This window comes from Somniosus microcephalus, chromosome 21 (assembly GCF_052327205.1).
Source record: "Somniosus microcephalus isolate GS21.2 chromosome 21, FLI_Smic_1.0, whole genome shotgun sequence".
In the NCBI taxonomy this organism is placed as follows: domain Eukaryota; kingdom Metazoa; phylum Chordata; class Chondrichthyes; order Squaliformes; family Somniosidae; genus Somniosus; species Somniosus microcephalus.
Window position 1 is genome coordinate 19,929,473 of NC_141007.1, and position 17,728 is coordinate 19,947,200.

A 17,728-nucleotide genomic window follows, 5' to 3' on the forward strand; every position below is an offset into this window, starting at 1 on the left:
CTGGAGATTGCACTTAGTCTTCACTCCCCGTGTGCAATGTCACGGGAGATCAGCTAGTTGTCTTCAATTATTTTCGGATCATATTTGCTCCTTAATTCTTTATTTGCAATTTGAGTCTCACCAAATAATTTAACTGTCAAAATTTGCCCCGGTGTTTATCTGAAGGCAATATGGTACAGGAAACTTCGTGCTATCCGGCACCGACGGCACCGAGCTGTCGCCGTGCCCTCAAAACTGCCGGACAAACCAGCGCTAATGTTGAAGCATACGGAGCTCCGTATCTGGCAACAAACACTGTTGCTTAGCAACAGCTTCTAAACAGTTGGCCGCACTCTCTCTAGCTTAGCAACAGCTTCAGAGAGACTTTGCAGAGCCTGACTGTTGGAAAAAAAGCCACGAGAAGAAAAAAAACCTAACAAAACGGCTCCTGATTTTTGCCGGTGAAGAAATATATTTTTATACCACTCTCGGAAATCGTTCAAAGGGTTTCACGCACAAATGAAGAAATTGGAAACACAGTGACTGTTGTTACACAGGGAAATGTAGTCATTGTGCACACAGCACGATCCCACAAACAACTGAGAGTTGATCTGTTTTTGGTGTTGGGTGAAGAGGGGTGGGGGGGGGGGAAATGTTAACCAGGACGCCATCCTCTTATTTGAATAGTATGGAGATCTGTAACATCCACTGGAAGAGACGGGCCCTGTAAAGTATCATGTGAAGGGCATCACCCACTGACAACACGGCACTCTCTCCATACTGTCATGATTATGTGCTCGTGTTCTGGAGTGGGGCTTGAACCCATAATCATCTGACTCCGGCAAGTGACTCATCCAACTGAGCTAACCCCATACTTCAAGTTGGGATGGGAGAAAGCCTGACGCCTTTATTCGAACCTATTATATACCCTCTTCTCCTCTATCCCGCACCCATACAGCAGTCTTGAATTTGTGCGCGAGCCAATACTGAGTGTATTTCTATTTTTAAAGAGTGAGCTTGTCCAGAGAGTTAAAGGCGTTGAACAGCAGCAGCAGAGTATCCTTTCAGCTGCAGACAAACCCCGAGCCAGAGTGCTGCGCATGCTAAATTTATCGATGGTTCCATTATGCTAGGTAGCTGGTAAGGAGCCCATCGCGTACGTGACCAGGAGCAGCGTGAGATGTTGGCTGTTGCTGCTGCTGCGTTTGTGATCCCAGAGCTATCTGTGCCTGGCAGTTCTGGCTGAACGCACGAGAAAGCCGCCTTATCAGCATCTTTATACCTGCAACATACTTTGGGCCCGATGCTTTTCAAAGATCTAAATGCAGCTGCAACAAAGCCTCGGAGATGGGCCAGGACGCAAGTGAGTGTTGGTTCAGGTTGTATTTAGCAGAATCAGTCTCTCGGTGCCGTGTCATGGGACAGCATATTTCTTTGTTGCGTGAAGCGTTGCCTTGTCTCTTCTTTGAGAGATCGAGACAGACGTGGTGGTTCAGGGATGTCAGTGGAAATGTTTTTCCCCCATAGCTTTAAGCTGTTTTGGTATATCGTTCGTATATGTTTGTGCTGTTTGGATTAGTGCTGTTTATGTGTAGATGGGTAGACAAGAATGATGCAGTTAGGGTCACGCTCCTTCTGTCCAATTCGAGAGGCTGTTTTGAAAAAGCTGTGCATGTTACCTTATTTAAAGATATTAGAAGGTGCATACTTTAAAGGGGTAATGCTCCCACTAAAAAGCAGTTGGACAAGGTTTACTGCTTTTTGTAAACGTTGTGCAGTAGCAGCACGCACCCGAAGATGTTGCATTGCTGGCACATGATAAATGTTATCCTGGACCTAATTCCCTTCCCTAGTATGCAAGTTTCCCGGTAAAAGCAGTCCAACGCGAACGGCCCCGTACAGTTTTATAACGATACTGAGCACCGAATACATTGTAGCAGCGGGGCCTAATTCTTTTAATTGTCCCTGTACTATGAATGTTGGTTATTTCGGTGGGGAAAGATCATCCGCGGCGTGAAATTCAAGGAAGACCTATCTTTGAGTTCTGAAACCCATTGTAGCAATTCCACGAGTTAAAGTAGCAATTAACAGGGTTGCCTTTGCTTTTAGTTTTGAAAAAAGTGAACCGAAAGCATCAATTTGGTGTAATTACCCACGACACGGTCTATTTATGTGGATTACACCCAATCATTTTTCTATCTATATCTATCATACGCCCTTGTGGCGGTGCAGACACAACGTTGCATTACTGTTCCACTGAACACGATTAAGCTGAAAGAAAATCCACATTTATTTTTAAGTTACTCATCATGAATATGCTTGTCAAGGATGGAGCTGATCTAAATTCACACAGACCTGTTGGGTTGGTGCACTGATCAGATAACCTCCTCTCTACTGCTCCCAGTTCAGTGTTCAAGAACCACTATGTAATGTGCAGTGTTGTGCTTTTAAAATAAAAACCTGACTATTATAATACCAGTCATTTGATTATCTCTCACTGTTTTATTACCCTTTCACCTATGTCATGCCAGCTGTAGCACACTCTGCGTGTGTGCTGTGTTGCGTATGAATAAGACCAAGTGCATTATAAAGAACAACCAGCTCTATTGATGGCTTGGTGTTAAACACATTCCCTGCTGTGCAACTCTGCTTCAGAGGCTGGCAGCGCCCGAGAAACCATACCCCGGCACAAGTTCGTGCCTTCAGGAGAGATGGGATTGCTTCCTTTGTTACAGTGTCCTGTGGTTGTAACACAGTTCAATAAACGGAATAAATTCCACAGCTAAGAGGGCGGAGCTACGAGGAGAGGTTAGCTTACCCCGTGACTTGCCTCTCTCGCTGCGTTTCAAATATAACATAGAAACATAGAAGACAGGAGCAGGAGTAGGCCATTCGGCCCCTCGAGCCTGCTTCGCCATTTAATGAGATCATGGCTGATCATCCAAATTCAGTACCCTGTCCCTGCCTTCTCCCCATATCCCTTGATCCCTTTAGCCTTAAGAAATATATCCAACTCCTTCTTGAATATATTTCATGAATTGGCCTCAACTGCCTTCTGTGGCAGAGAATTCCACGGGTTCACCACTCTCTAGGTGAAGAAATTCCTCCTCATCTCTGTCCTAAATGGCTTACCCCTTATCCTTAGGCTGTGACCCCTGGTTCTGGACTCCCCGGCCATCGGGAACATCCTTCCTGCATCTAGTCTGTCTAGCCCTGTTAGAATTTTATAAGTTTCAATGAGATCCCCTCTCATTCTTCTAAACTCCAGCGAGTACAAGCCCAATCGACCCAATCTCTCTTCATACGTCATTCCTGCCATCCCAGGTATCAGTCTGGTGAATCTTCGCTGCACTCCCTCCATGGTAAGAAATTCTTCCTCAGATAAGGCGACCAAAACTGCACACAATACTCAATAAAGACGACACAAGAAAATAGGAAGCTCGGTCAAAAACTTTTCAGGAGAAGTGTCATGGGTATTGGACCAAGAAACTGATGGGGTTCAAAAAGGGGAGAGCGATGTTCCTGTCTGCAGGATTCTCAGTCATTAGATTGAGAAATGCATCAAAATAATCTCATGGAAAGTTGGGTTGGTAGAGCAAATGGATCAATAATCTACTGTCTGAAAATTGTTATTATGTAAGCTGTGTTCTCCCAGCTTCCTAATAGTAGAATCTCTTGATTCAATTTGTGCCTTATTATTACTCCATATCAGCCACCTTTTGCCATAGAATCATGGAATAGTACAGCACAGAAGGAGGCCATTCGGCTCATCGAGTCTGCGCCAGCTCTTTCGAAGAGCAATCCAGTTAGACCCACTCCCCCGCTCTTTCCCCATATCCCTGCAATTTTTTCTCCTTCAAGTATTTATCCAGATCTCTTTTGAAGGCTACTATTGAATCTGTATCCACCCCCGCTATTGGGCAGTGCATTCCAAATCCTAACCATATCTTATTAAGCTTATTAAAAAATCTTGCACTTTCTTATCTACAAAACCTTGCATCCCATGGTCAATTTTTGTCATACTTTTGTCAACTGAGTGTGTTGAAAATTCCCATGTCCACATTTATAACGGACACTGCCCAGCGCACACACACTCGTCACTCTGTAATTGCACACTCTGACCACCAGGTGGCGCTACTCTCTCCCTCCCCCCCCCCCCCCCCCCACAAATTGCTCAAAATGGTCTCTGAACCTTTTTCATCTGCGACTGCCCTTGCTCTTGAAAACTACCCGGTGATCCCTGCTGGAAAGTGTGTGGATGTCGAGTGCAAACAGGATTGAGCTGGGTTGTGATGCTCATTGTGGTTGAATAGCCAGCGCTCACTAACTAGGGGCAGACACGAAAAATTACCATTCACAGAATCACAGAAACCCCACAATGCAGATAGAGGCCATTTCGGCCCATCGAGCCTGCACCGACACATATCCCACCCGATCCCCGTAACCCCACGTATTTAATCCCCCTAACACTAAGGGTCAATTTATCATAGCCAATCAACCTAACCTGCACATCTTTGGACTGTGGGAGGAAACCGGAGCACCCGGAGGAAACCCACGCAAACACGGGGAGAATGTGCAAACTCCACACAGACAGTCACCCAAGGCCGGATTTGAACCCGGGTCCCTGGTGCTGTGAGGCAACAGTGCTAACCACTGTGCCACCGTGCTGCCATTTGAGGAAGGGGGAAAATTTGGAGGAGAATTGGTCTTTTGGAGCTTTGAATGAGGTTGTTATGGGAACTTGGCCTCCGAAGTTTGACAGATTTGTTTTGATTTTGTTTTTGTCCCTTAAGCTGTAGTCAAGTCAAAACCAGGGGGGATTTTGTTGAAATTGTATTGTAATATCTTCTAATGATAACCGAGTGTTGACAGTCTGGAGATGGCATGACAAGATTTGACTCAAATTTTTTCCCTCCTCTCTTGAAATTATCGCTGAAGGAATAAAAAGACAAAACAAGTTACCAAAATCCCACACTTATGCATTGATAACCACACTTCATTTTCGTCAATGTGAAGCTGTTGGCAGCAGAGCTTATATGATATTAAGAGGCATCTCTAGGGCATTTGTCTGTAATTTAAAGGTAGTTATTCTGACATTGCTCACAGCACCGAGCTGGCCACGCTACTCCTCTGTGCTGGCGGACCTAAAATAACCCATGGCACTATTTGGAGTTTGAGCAGAGTTCTCCTGGTCTCCTAATCGAAATTCCTTCCTCAACTAACACCATCAAAACAGATCAACTGTGTCAGCTGTGGCTCAGTGGGCAGCGCTCTCGCCTCTGAGTCAGAAGGCTGTGGGTTCAAGTCCCACTCCAGGGACTTGAGCACAAAAATCTAGGCTGACTCTCCAGTGCAGTGCTGAGGGAGTGCTGCACTGTCAGAGGTAAGACATTAAAAGATCCCATGGCACTATTTCGAAGTAGAGCTGGGGAGTTCTCCCCGGTGTCCTGGCCAATATTTATCCCTCAATCAACATCACTAAAAACAGATTATCTGATGATTATTCACATTGCTGTTTGTGGGAGCTTGCTGTGAAAATTGGCTGCCGCGTTTCCTACATTACGACAGTGACTACACTTCAAAAGCACTTCATTGGCTGTGAAGCACTTTGGGAGGTCCTAAGGTTGTGAAAGGTGCTATAGAAATGCAAGTCTTTCATCTGATTGCTGTTTGTTTAGACCTTGCTATGCACAAATTGGCTGCAATTCAAACGTAATTTGTGTGAAGTGCTCAGCGATATTTCTCCGATGTGATGGGGCATTATATAATTGCAAGTCCTTCCTGTCACAGCTGTCAAAGGAATTCATCCCCCACTGGTCTATACAACGCTGAGGCATAGGATATGTAGATGCGAGTACGCTGTTTGACTGGCACTGTGATTGCAGAACTAGAGGACATGGATTAAATTAGCCAGTCTCTGGTGACCTTGCCCATCATCATTGTTCTGGTTTTTAATTGGCTTAGAACGGAGAGACGAAGCCAATCAGAAACAATTCTTTTAACTTCCCACCTCCAAAATGGGCAGTAATACTGTAGTTAGAAGGCAAGTACAGAAATAAAGCACAGAAAGATAGAAAAATGTAATGTAAAAAAAAAATGAGCAAAGAATGGGGAAAAGAGGGACAAAATGATATTCCAATTAAAATGTTTGTCTTTGAGGGCTAATGGACATTTGAGTAACTGTAGTGCTGCAGTAGAGTTTCTTTCAGCATCACAGTGTGAGCTGTAAAAGCAGCGGGGCCAGGGATGATTGGCTTGCAGCAGTCTAAGGGTTAACGGCATTGTTCTCATTTTATTGAGGCCATAACATTGGGCTCAGCAGTAAAACTAATGGATGGTAATAGAACTCCCCGACTTCAGATGGCCATAAATCAGCAGCGTTTTGGCCTTGTATTTTACAGCAACATCTGACTCCTCCATTAAATTAGAGCTTTATTACTAATTCCCAGGCAGCCATCATTTTAATACATACATGGAGATAAAACAGTCAGTTTACAAGACTGTGTAATCAACATACAGTATATAGTATGTTAAGCCAGCAAATGTGTAACCTGGATTATTTCTCTATACCTGATATAACTAAATAGTTCCAGTAGACTAAAGTGTTGCTATTTTTGTGCCCTGCATTTACTACTTTATCTCCCCTTCTCAGTGACTCGTGCTGAGATAATGGTCCACTAGCACAGGCTGTCCTCCATGACTTCACCAAACTGGCCATCCTTTGTGTGAGTCCCAACCAAGACCACGGAGGGTACCGGAGCCGAGCCTGATACAGTTTCTACCAAACGTCCGCACATGCACATATTCCAGTAGGAATAATAATCTTGGCTAGTTATCACCATTGGGAACTCTGGCTAATTTCTTCCCCGTTTTTGTGTTGGGGGTGCTGAAGCTGGTCACAGCACCCCAGCTGCGGCCCCGGTCCAGTCCCGCTCAGCCAGGATAGACCGGTGGATCACCTTACGAATTCTAATAAACCGTTTGGTTCCTTTTGGAAATAGAAATTTCTCCACTCAGAATACCTTTGAAGTTGCTGTGCATCATTCTCTTCCCATCTGCCTGGAGCGAAGGTGACCTACTGCCAGATCTGTGCCACTGAAGGTGCATTTGTACTGCAGCTATTGATCTGAGGCCAGTAACTGCAGAGCCTGCTCCATTCAGTGACATCTCATTTCGACATGCCTGGTGTGGAGTTTCCCTGCACAGGAGAGAGTCCTTCCTGCGTGTGCGTGCTGGGCAGGCGCACAACTGTCCTTCAGGCTGTGACATTTAACACACAGCATTCAATTCCATTCTCCGGGGCTCCCCGAGCACCTTTCACACAAAGCGGTGTCGAGCCCAAGTAGTGTGAGACTGCCTGTGTGAGCAGGTCGTTCGGGAGTCTGATCAGCACCTGACTGCACTGTTGTGCTCCACTGCAACTTTAGTGTTGTTACAAAGCAGAAACTGGTTTGCACTGATGCTTAAATTGCAATATAAAATCATCCTAAGACGTATGTGGCAAGTGACTACCCTTCACTCAAAAAGCGGTTGTGACATTACCGTATAGTGCTTCCGTTCCACAGTACGCAGCCTCAAAGGCACTAATGGCCCAAACTATGTGAACATCTAGTTTCAGGTATGGACCAGCAGTGAGAACTCAGTAGATGGACCAGCGCTGGTAGAGCTTGGGTGAACAGTCTGCTCAAGGTGTTGTTACAGAGCGCTCTTTCCTGCAGGGGTTCTGTCCGGGAAACCGACTGATGCAACATCTGGAACAGTCGCTGAGCCACCCGATGTCAAAGTCTATTTTTACATTAATGTTACACAATGATTATTGTGTCAGCTTGGCTCAGTTGGTAGTGCTCTCACCTCTGGGTCAGGAAGTTGCGACTTCAAGGCTCATGCCATGTTGAGTTGATGATCCAGGCTGATACTGGCGTGCAGTACTGCAGGAAGTTCCTCATTGTTGGACCCTGCCATCCTTCCGTCGAGACTTGGAACCCAAGTGTTATCTCCCCGTTCCAGTGGTTCGGCTGACATTAAATGTCCCACAATGCTATCTAAAGAAGAATAGAGAGTCCTTCTGATGTCTGGGCTCAACCCTCAACCAGTACGACAAAAAAGACAGATTAACTAGTCATTCATTTCATTTGCAGTTGTCGGATCTTGCTGATGTAACATTGCTGCAACCTTAACCTCGGCTACCCGTGTCCTAACTCGCACCAAGTTCCGTTCACCCGCCACCCCTGTGCTCGCTGACCTACATTGGCTCCTGGTTAAGCAACGCCTTGATTTCAAAATTCTCATCCTTGTTTTCAAATCCCTCCATGGCCTCGCCCTTCCCTATCTCTGTAATCTTCTTCAGCCCCACAACCCCCCTGAGATATCTGCGCTCCTCAAATTCTGCCCTCTTGAGTATCCTTGATTACAATCGCTCCACCATTGGCGGCCGTGCCTTCTGTTGCCTAGGCCCTAAGCTCTGGACTTCCCTCCCTAAACCTCTGCCTTTCTACAGGAAACTTTGGTTTATCCGGAGGTTAACTGTCCGGAATGCTCGATCCACCGGCAAAATTCAGGAGTCGGTTCAGTAAGTTTTTTTTTCTTTTCGTTGCTTTTTTTTCACCAGTCAGGCTCTGCAAGGTCTAGCTAAAGCTGTTGCTTAGCTACAGAGACGCTTGCAAGCTACGGCCAACTGTTTAGAAGCTGCAACAGGGTTTGTTGCTAGATACGGAGCTCAAAAGCTCCGTATGTTTTAACATTGCCGCTGGTTTGTCCGGCAGTTTTGATGGGACGGCAACAGCTCGGTCCCGTCGGTGCCGGATAGCACAAAGTTTCCTGTACCTCTCTTTCCTCCTTTAAGACGCTCCTTAAAACCTACCTCTTTGACCAAGCTTTTGGTCACCCACCCTAATTTCTCATGTGGCTCGGTGTCAATTTTTTGTCTTAATACTCCTGTGCAGTGCCTTGGGATTTTTTACGGTAAAGGTGCTATATAAATACAAGTTGTTGTTGTTGTACATAACAGCTCCTGCACTTTGAAACAATTCATTGTGTTTGAGATGATTTTGAGGCATCCACTCAGGTGCTATATAAATGCAGCCTTTGTATTTCTTTATTATGACACCTTTTGGTCATAATTACCATCAACCTAAAGAAATGGGAAACAAATGAATGAAAATCGGAAAGCTACTTGAGAGAGCGATGCACATTACCGCAAAAGCAAAGACTTTCATTTATATATCGTGCCTTGTAATTTTATACAGTGCTTCACAAAGAATTAATTCGAATTATTTTTTAAAAAACAGTATTTTAAGCATGAATTTGAAATGAAGCCCAGTAGTTTACTGTGGATGTAAGCTGGAAAACTAATTTTTAATTTGTCTTTCATTGATTCTTAATGCGAATTAAGGGATTTGGGAGCTGGTCTTGCTGGGATCAACTTTTTTTTCCACTTAGTTGTAGAGTGACGATAGGCCACGGTGTGACTGACAGCTGGGGCAGGTGCTTCTGCAGTTTGAAAAGAAACTCTGACTCGTACTGTCTCGTTAACAAACAGCGCAAGCACTCCAACTAGACAAATGCCGTTAGAGATGATGTACACTGACTAACACATAAGCATGTAAAACCACAAACTGAAATCTGATGACAGAATTGCACTGGGTAGTAATGATGCAGTATTTTTATATATATATAATATATATATGTGTGTGTGTGTGTGTGTGTGTGTGTATGTAGCGTTTCACCATGTACAGGAAACTTTGTGCTATCCGGCACCAACGGGACCGAGCTGTTGCCGTTTCCTCAAAACTGCCGGACAAACCAGCGCTAATGTTGAAGCATACGGAGCTTTTGAGCTCCGTATCTGGCAACAAACCCTGTTGCCTGGCAACAAACCCTGTAGCAACAGCTTCTAAACAGTCGGCCGTACCTTGCAAGCGTCTCTATAGCGTCTCTGTAGCTTAGCAACAGCTTCAGTGAGACCTTGCAGAGCTTGACTGTTGAGAAAAAAAGCAACGAAAGGAAAAAAAAACCTAACGAAATGGCTCCTGATTTTTGCCGGTGGCTCGAGCATTCCGGACAGTTAACCTCCGGATAATCCAAAGTTTCCTGTACGATGAAAAAAAGTGGAGTGCTAAACCAAACGCTAGCAATGCTCTGAAGCCCTGATCATATGCAGTCGGGATAACTGCTCTTGTGTCATTTGGCACTCCTGTAGTATTAAAAAATAAAGACCAAGTGGCAGCAACAGGAAGAAGAGGTGCTGGAGAAGGAATTATACCAGTTTCAAACAGACGCTGTGGGTGAGCATAGCAGAGGATTTGTGATGCTTCGATAGTCGCGCACAGGGCTGGCCTTGTTCCACCATTGATCTGATTGTCCCGCTGAGCTCCTCAGGACTGGGGCTTTTGTATGGCCATGCCATGAGGTCATGGAAAAATCTGCTCAAATGATCACCCGCCACGATTAATTACATCCGTTTATCCAGGACCTCGAGCTGCAAAGCTGCCTGGGAATTGTGCCGATGAAGCAGCGATGTGGCCCCAGTCTAAACATCCGTCTCTCTCGCTCTCTCTCTCTCTCTCTCTCTCTCTCTCTCAAGTGTATTGGAGCTAAATCTGTGCTAACTTGCGAGTTCCTTGTAACCTCATTGAGTAGACTAGGCCTATATCCCCTCGAGTTTAGAAGTATGAGAGGTGATCTCATTGAAACCTATAAAATTCTTACAGGGCTTGACAGGGTAGATGCAGGGAGGATGTTCCCCCTGGCTGGAGAGCTTGGAACCAGGGGTCACAGTCTCAGAATAAGGGGTCGGCCATTTAGGACTGAGATGAGAAAATTTCTTCACTCAGAGGGTGGTGAATCTTTGGAATTCTCTGCCCCAGAGGGCTGTGGATGCTGAGTCGTTGAGTATATTCAAGGCAGAGATCGATAGATTTTTGGATACTAAGGGAATCAAGGGTTATGGAGATAGGGCGGGAAGGTGGAGTTGAAGGCGATGATCAGCCATGATCTTATTGAATGGCTCGAAGGGCCCAATGGCCTACTCCTGCTCCTATTTCTTATATTATGTAATGGGATGCTCCAACCACTGTGCATCAGTTTTCTCTGTCCCTGAATGTTGAGGATGTAATGCAAACCTACATCAGCAGGGAGAAAGAGCGCACACAAGGGTCTATGATGCAGCAAAATGGCGAATCTCAAATAAACCTTGAAGAAATAAGAATTGTCTTCAGTAACAAGGTGGGGGGGGAGGGGGTTGCGGGGGTACTTTGAGCGTCTTGCTTTTGGTACAATAGCCTTAATTATCTCCTCAAATTGCAGCTACCAGTGACAGACCCAGAACCACCAGTACATCACCCCAGTGTTATAGAATGATCTTTCCGGCCGTACCCCAAGTTTGGGGGAAAAAATCTAGAATTTTACTGCTGTATGTTTTTCATAGTTAAAATGTGCATAATATTAAAACATTTCAAACTATCTCAATCATATCTTATTGAAATCCTAGTGATAACCGTGTCGCCAGCAGAGACTCGGTCCATTTAGGTGTCTTTCTGGTCGTACGATAAACTACCCATTGGCTGTGTGAATAGGGGCATCGGCTAAATCTTTCTGTTCTGATTATTTCACAGGATGAGATGTTCGCAAACTTGGGCCTTTCCACCAGGCAGGCTCTGACGGTGCTACGTAACCAGCTCACTGCAATCCTGGAGGAGCACCAGAAGCAGCAGAGAAGGAAGGATTCCTGGAAGGTACAGGCATGACTAAAACTCTAGTGATTCACCCGTCTCTTTGTTAACCTCCAGACTCGACTATTCCAACGCACTCCTGGCCGGTCTCCCATCTTCTATCCTCCATAAACTTGAGCTCATCCAAAACTCTGCTGCCCGTGTCCGAACTCGCACCAAGTCCCGTTCACCCATCACCCCTGTGCTAACTGCCCCGTGTCCTAACTCGCACCGAGTCCCGTTCACCCATCACCCCTGTGCTCACTGCCCCGTGTCCTAACTCGCACCAAGTCCCGTTCACCCATCACCCCTGTGCTCACTGCCCGTGTCCGAACTCGCACCAAGTCCCGTTCACCCATCACCCCCTGTGCTCACTGCCCCGTGTCCTAACTCGCACCAAGTTCCGTTCACCCATCACCCCCTGTGCTCACTGCCCCGTGTCCTAACTCGCACCAAGTCCCGTTCACCCATCACCCCTGTGCTCACTGCCCCGTGTCCTAACTCGCACCGAGTCCCGTTCATCCATCACCCCCTGTGCTCACTGCCCGTGTCCGAACTCGCACCAAGTCCCGTTCACCCATCACCCCTGTGCTCACTGCCCCGTGTCCTAACTCGCACCGAGTCCCGTTCATCCATCACCCCCTGTGCTCACTGCCCCGTGTCCTAACTCGCACCGAGTCCCGTTCACCCATCACCCCCTGTGCTCACTGCCCCGTGTCCTAACTCACACCCAGTCCCGTTCACCCATCACCCCTGTGCTCACTGCCCCGTGTCCTAACTCACACCCAGTCCCGTTCACCCATCACCCCTGTGCTCACTGCCCCGTGTCCGAACTCGCACCAAGTCCCGTTCACCCATCACCCCTGTGCTCACTGCCCCGTGTCCTAACTCACACCCAGTCCCGTTCACCCATCACCCCCTGTGCTCACTGCCCCGTGTCCTAACTCGCACCAAGTCCCGTTCACCCATCACCCCTGTGCTCACAGCCCCGTGTCCTAACTCGCACCAAGTCCCGTTCACCCATCACCCCTGTGCTCACTGCCCCGTGTCCTAACTCGCACCAAGTCCCGTTCATCCATCACCCCCTGTGCTCACTGCCCCGTGTCCTAACTCGCACCGAGTCCCGTTCATCCATCACCCCCTGTGCTCACTGCCCCGTGTCCTAACTCGCACCAAGTCCCGTTCACCCATCACCCCTGTGCTCACTGCCCCGTGTCCTAACTCGCACCAAGTCCCGTTCACCCATCACCCCTGTGCTCACTGCCCTGTGTCCTAACTCACACCCAGTCCCGTTCACCCATCACCCCCGGTGCTCACTGCCCCGTGTCCTAACTCACACCCAGTCCCGTTCACCCATCACCCGCTGTGCTCACTGCCCCGTGTCCTAACTCACACCCAGTCCCGTTCATCCATCACCCCCTGTGCTCACTGCCCGTGTCCGAACTCGCACCAAGTCCCGTTCACCCATCACCCCTGTGCTCACTGCCCCGTGTCCTAACTCGCACCGAGTCCCGTTCACCCATCACCCCTGTGCTCACTGCCCCGTGTCCTAACTCGCACCGAGTCCCGTTCATCCATCACCCCTGTGCTCACTGACCCGTGTCCTAACTCGCACCGAGTCCCGTTCACCCATCACCCCTGTGCTCACTGCCCCGTGTCCTAACTCGCACCGAGTCCCGTTCATCCATCACCCCCTGTGCTCACTGCCCCGTGTCCTAACTCACACCAAGTCCCGTTCACCCATCACACCCTGTGCTCACTGCCCCGTGTCCTAACTCGCACCGAGTCCCGTTCATCCATCACCCCCTGTGCTCACTGCCCCGTGTCCTAACTCGCACCGAGTCCCGTTCATCCATCACCCCCTGTGCTCACTGCCCCATGTCCTAACTCGCACCGAGTCCCGTTCATCCATCACCCCTGTGCTCACTGCCCCGTGTCCTAACTCGCACCGAGTCCCGTTCATCCATCACCCCTGTGCTCACTGCCCCGTGTCCTAACTTGCACCAAGTCCCGTTCACCCATCACCCCTGTGCTCGCTGACCCGTGTCCTAACTCGCACCGAGTCCCGTTCACCCATCACCCCTGTGCTCACTGCCCCGTGTCCTAACTCGCACCGAGTCCCGTTCACCCATCACCCCTGTGCTCACTGACCCGTGTCCTAACTCGCACCGAGTCCCGTTCACCCATCACCCCTGTGCTCACTGACCTACATTAGCTGCCGGTCCGCCAATGCCTCGATTTTAAAATTCTCTTGTTTTCAAATCCCTCCACAGCCTCATCCCTCTCTAACTTCCCTAACCTCCTCCAGCCCTCCAACCCTCGGAGCTCTACGTTCCTCCAACTCTGGCCCTCTTGTGCATCCCCCACTTCCTTCATTCCACCATTGACGGCCGTGCCTTCAACTGTCTCAGCCCTAAGCTCTGGAATTCCCTCCCTAAACCTCTCCACCTCTCTCTCTCCTCCTTTAAGACACTCCTTAAAACCTACCTCTTTTTTCCAAGGTTTTGCCACCTGTCTTAATGTCTCCTTCTTTGGCCTGGTGTCCATTTTTTGTCTGATTACACTCCTGTGAAGCGCCTTGAGAGGGTATACTGGGTTAAAGGTACTATATAAATGCACGTTGTTGTTGACCAACCTTGCCTTACTGACTTTTACTTGTTGCTGGGATTCTGCATGAATTGGTGGAGAGAAAGGCTCTTCTGTCCACTCCCTCACTCCCCTCACTCTCACCCCAACCACATGGATGTTGAGAATACATGATTTTAACCAAGGCACCAATGCTTGTTGCCCATAACACAATGTTTGGCTTGGACTGAATTTTTAAATGAATAATCGTTGCTCCCCATTCTAATATGAAAAAGGTGAATCCCTCCATAATTCATTCTCCGAAAATGGCCTGGTATTCTGTGAAGTCCTGTGCAGTTCCTCTGCAACAAACCTTTGAAAGTTCCTTGGTATCACACCTCTGAAAACACAGTTACTGGTCAACATTACTCTCAATGTATTGCACTAAAAACAACTTTTTTTAAAAATGGCTAAGGTTGCAATTGGTGAACCAATCTTGTGTTTCACCAGGCTGATACCTGGGATGGCAGGAATGACGCATGAGGAGAGATTGGGTCGATTGGGCTTATACTCGCTGTAGTTTAGAAGAATGAGAGGGGATCTCATTGAAACTTATAAAATTCTGACAGGACTGGACAGACTAGAAGCAGGAAGGATGTTCCCGATGGCGGGGGAGTCCAGAACCGGGGTCACAGTCTAAGGATAAGGGGTAAGCCATTTAGGACAGAAATGAGGAGGAATTTCTTCACCCAGAGAGTGGTGAACCTGTGGAATTCTCTACCACAGAAGGCAGTAGAGGCCAATTCATTAAATATATTCAAGAAGGAGTTGGATATATTTCTTAAGGCTAAAGGGATCAAGGGGTGTGGGGAGAAGGCAGGGACAGGGTACAGGAAACTCTCGATTTACTGGCACCTAAATAACCGGAAATCTCTGTTAACCGGCAAAATTCAGGAGTAGGTTCAGGTAAGTTTTACTTCATATTAGTGGCCGTTCCTGGATCTGTGGCTGTGTAACCGGGGTTCCTGCACCTGTTGCTAAGCAACAGGGAAGCCTGGATTTGTTGCTGTGTACAGAGCTCTCGCACCTTTTACTATACCTCTCTGTAATCCGGACTTTTTGATAAACCGGCACCACGCCAGTCCCGTCAGTGCCGGATAAAAAAGAGTTTCCTGTACTGAATTTGGAGGATCAGCCATGATCGCATTGAATGGCGGAGCAGGCTCGAGGGGCCGAATGGCCTACTCCTGCCCCTATCTTCTATGTTTCTATGTTTCAGGTGACTCAGTTTAATTGCTTTATATCCCACCTTCTAGTCTCTGCGCAGTATAACAATGATTCTGTAAATGGCGGTGCAAAATGAGATTGAAAAAAGTGCAAGTTCTGCCCTGTGATCTAGTATCCCTTGGAATGCTGCATTTAAAAAGAAAAGAGTGATGCCCTTTACTCTGTTACTTTGCACTGCTTTCATTTTTAAATAAACCTCATTGAGCACAACTTTGGTCTGATGGTGAGAACACTTTGAAGGGCTGGGCACCGTGAGTTAGCACAATGTTGTCCCGGGGCCTGGGTTACAATGCAGCCATGCCGGGGGACGGGACAAAAGTTTCCCCCTCTCGGCTGGGAGTAAGTGCCCTATCTCATTAGATGTTTTGAAATGAAATGAAGCCATCACTCTAGTCTCAGCATTCAAAGGGCATTTACAAACCACTCTTGCGGATAATGATGTCCTCTGAGCCCCTCAATCAGATCTCTGCCCGATAACTCACAGAGAATGTAATGGAAAGCTTGGTGTAAATTGCTCCCCAGTGTAACTGATACAGTTTATAATTTCCCTGCCCTTTGCTCTGGCGTAGCTGTTTTTTTGATTCTCTAATTTCCAGTCCTGCAGGTGATCTTAACGAGCTGAACGTATTTTCACTCGAGTCTTGTATGTGGAAACTAAACCAGTATCACACAGTTAATGTGTGGTATCCAGTGTGAATCCATTTTGTTCGGTATTTAAAGTTTGACGTGTCTCTGTGTGTGATCTCCATGGCCATCTGACTGCTGCACTGGTTTTATTGCAGGAAGTGTGGTTTAAGGGCTTCCTCAACCCCAACAACCGATCCTCCAGCTTCCATTGGCCAGGGGCAGTGCTCATGCTGCTGGCTGCCATCTTACTGCTGTGTTGCTATGGCAGCCAACCAAGTGGAAGGTAAGCGATACCTCATTGTGTGAATCTAGTGATTGGGTTCGTGAGACCAGCAACCAGTTTTGATTTAGGAACACAATACTGTATCTCTGACAGTGCAGCAAATGATTCTTAAACCCTATGTGAAGACTTCATAGTGCAGGGCGCCACCACGGATTAGCCGAGATGATGGCTAGGAGTGTGCTACCTGCAGGTTGATGCATACTCCAGAGTGAACTACAAAACACTGATCGAGTTGAGGGGTCCAGGTGACATCACAAGCTTCCAAGAACAGAGCTCGTCTGGTTTCTGAACATTATCCAAAGCCCAGGAATAAATTTGCTCTGAACACACCTGTTCCCACTTGTAAGATGCTGGATTTTCTTTTCAAATTTGGTTCCTTGCTGTTGCAGCCATGTGGGAGATTTCCAGATACAAGGGGCTTAGAGTTGTGCTGCGTGTGGGACAGAAGTTATTAACTTTTTTGTGTGATAACGAGCCTGTAGTGTTATCTAAATGTTTTATGCTGATCAAGGTGAGGAATGTTAACCTGAGGAATGGAACCCGCCCCCTCCGCCAGTGTCAGCATGAAGGTCAGGTGTAAAACTCCCTCAGAGTTTTTTTACAATACATTTGTTTGCCTATTTCTTGATGAGTAAAGCCTTTTTTGAACGATTTCGCAAGTAACTTCACCCCTAACCGGAAGAAAATGGTGAAAGCAAATCAGTTTTGGTGCAGGTAAGGTGACGGTCAGTTTGGAGATTGTCCATTTATCACAGTTTGCTTTCTGCTGCCACTCTGATTTTCATTCCCGCTAATTCTAAGTGTGTTTGTCTTTAAAAGCTGACCAAGTGTGTTCATCTGAATTGATTGACAATCCTAAATATTATAAAGGGGCTATATCTGTACAGCAATTCGAGCCTTGCAGCTTTCCTTCCCCCGCCACCCCTGTTTCTAAACTTTCTGCTGTTCAGAATCAGCCTGGTTGCTAATATTTTTATGTAGAATTCTCTCTCTGAATTCTGCGCCAGTGACACAACTTGACTTGACCTGCCAGCAATATATTCCCATTGATGTGTCGCTGAGGGGGGTATTACGTAAGAGATATCTCCCAGGCTGCCTTAGGACAGCAACTACCACGCATTAAACCGAAGCAGAGGACAGCTAGTTAACATTGCCTTTCCTTAGAAGGGTTAAGACTGTGCGGCTTTTCAGCCAGATACTTTTCCTCTTGTGCACAGACAAGAGGTGAAACAGAAAGATGCTCAGGATATAGGATGAAATATAGGATGTGCTGTACTCC

General features: G+C 47.2%; 1 protein-coding gene across 2 annotated transcripts in view; it reads left to right on the forward strand.

The window, feature by feature from the left end:
- The window catches only part of tmem94 (transmembrane protein 94), a 151,972-nt gene that overhangs the window by 26,461 nt on the left and 107,783 nt on the right, over positions 1-17,728 (forward strand). For both annotated transcript variants that reach the window (XR_015073042.1, XM_085963319.1), the window contains exons 2-3: positions 11,592-11,711; positions 16,322-16,449. Coding sequence is in view for 1 of the 2 variants with exons in the window: in XM_085963319.1 (XP_085819445.1) it covers positions 11,592-11,711; positions 16,322-16,449 (248 nt within the window). In the remaining variant the exon portion in view is untranslated. The remainder of the gene's footprint in view (positions 1-11,591; positions 11,712-16,321; positions 16,450-17,728) is intronic.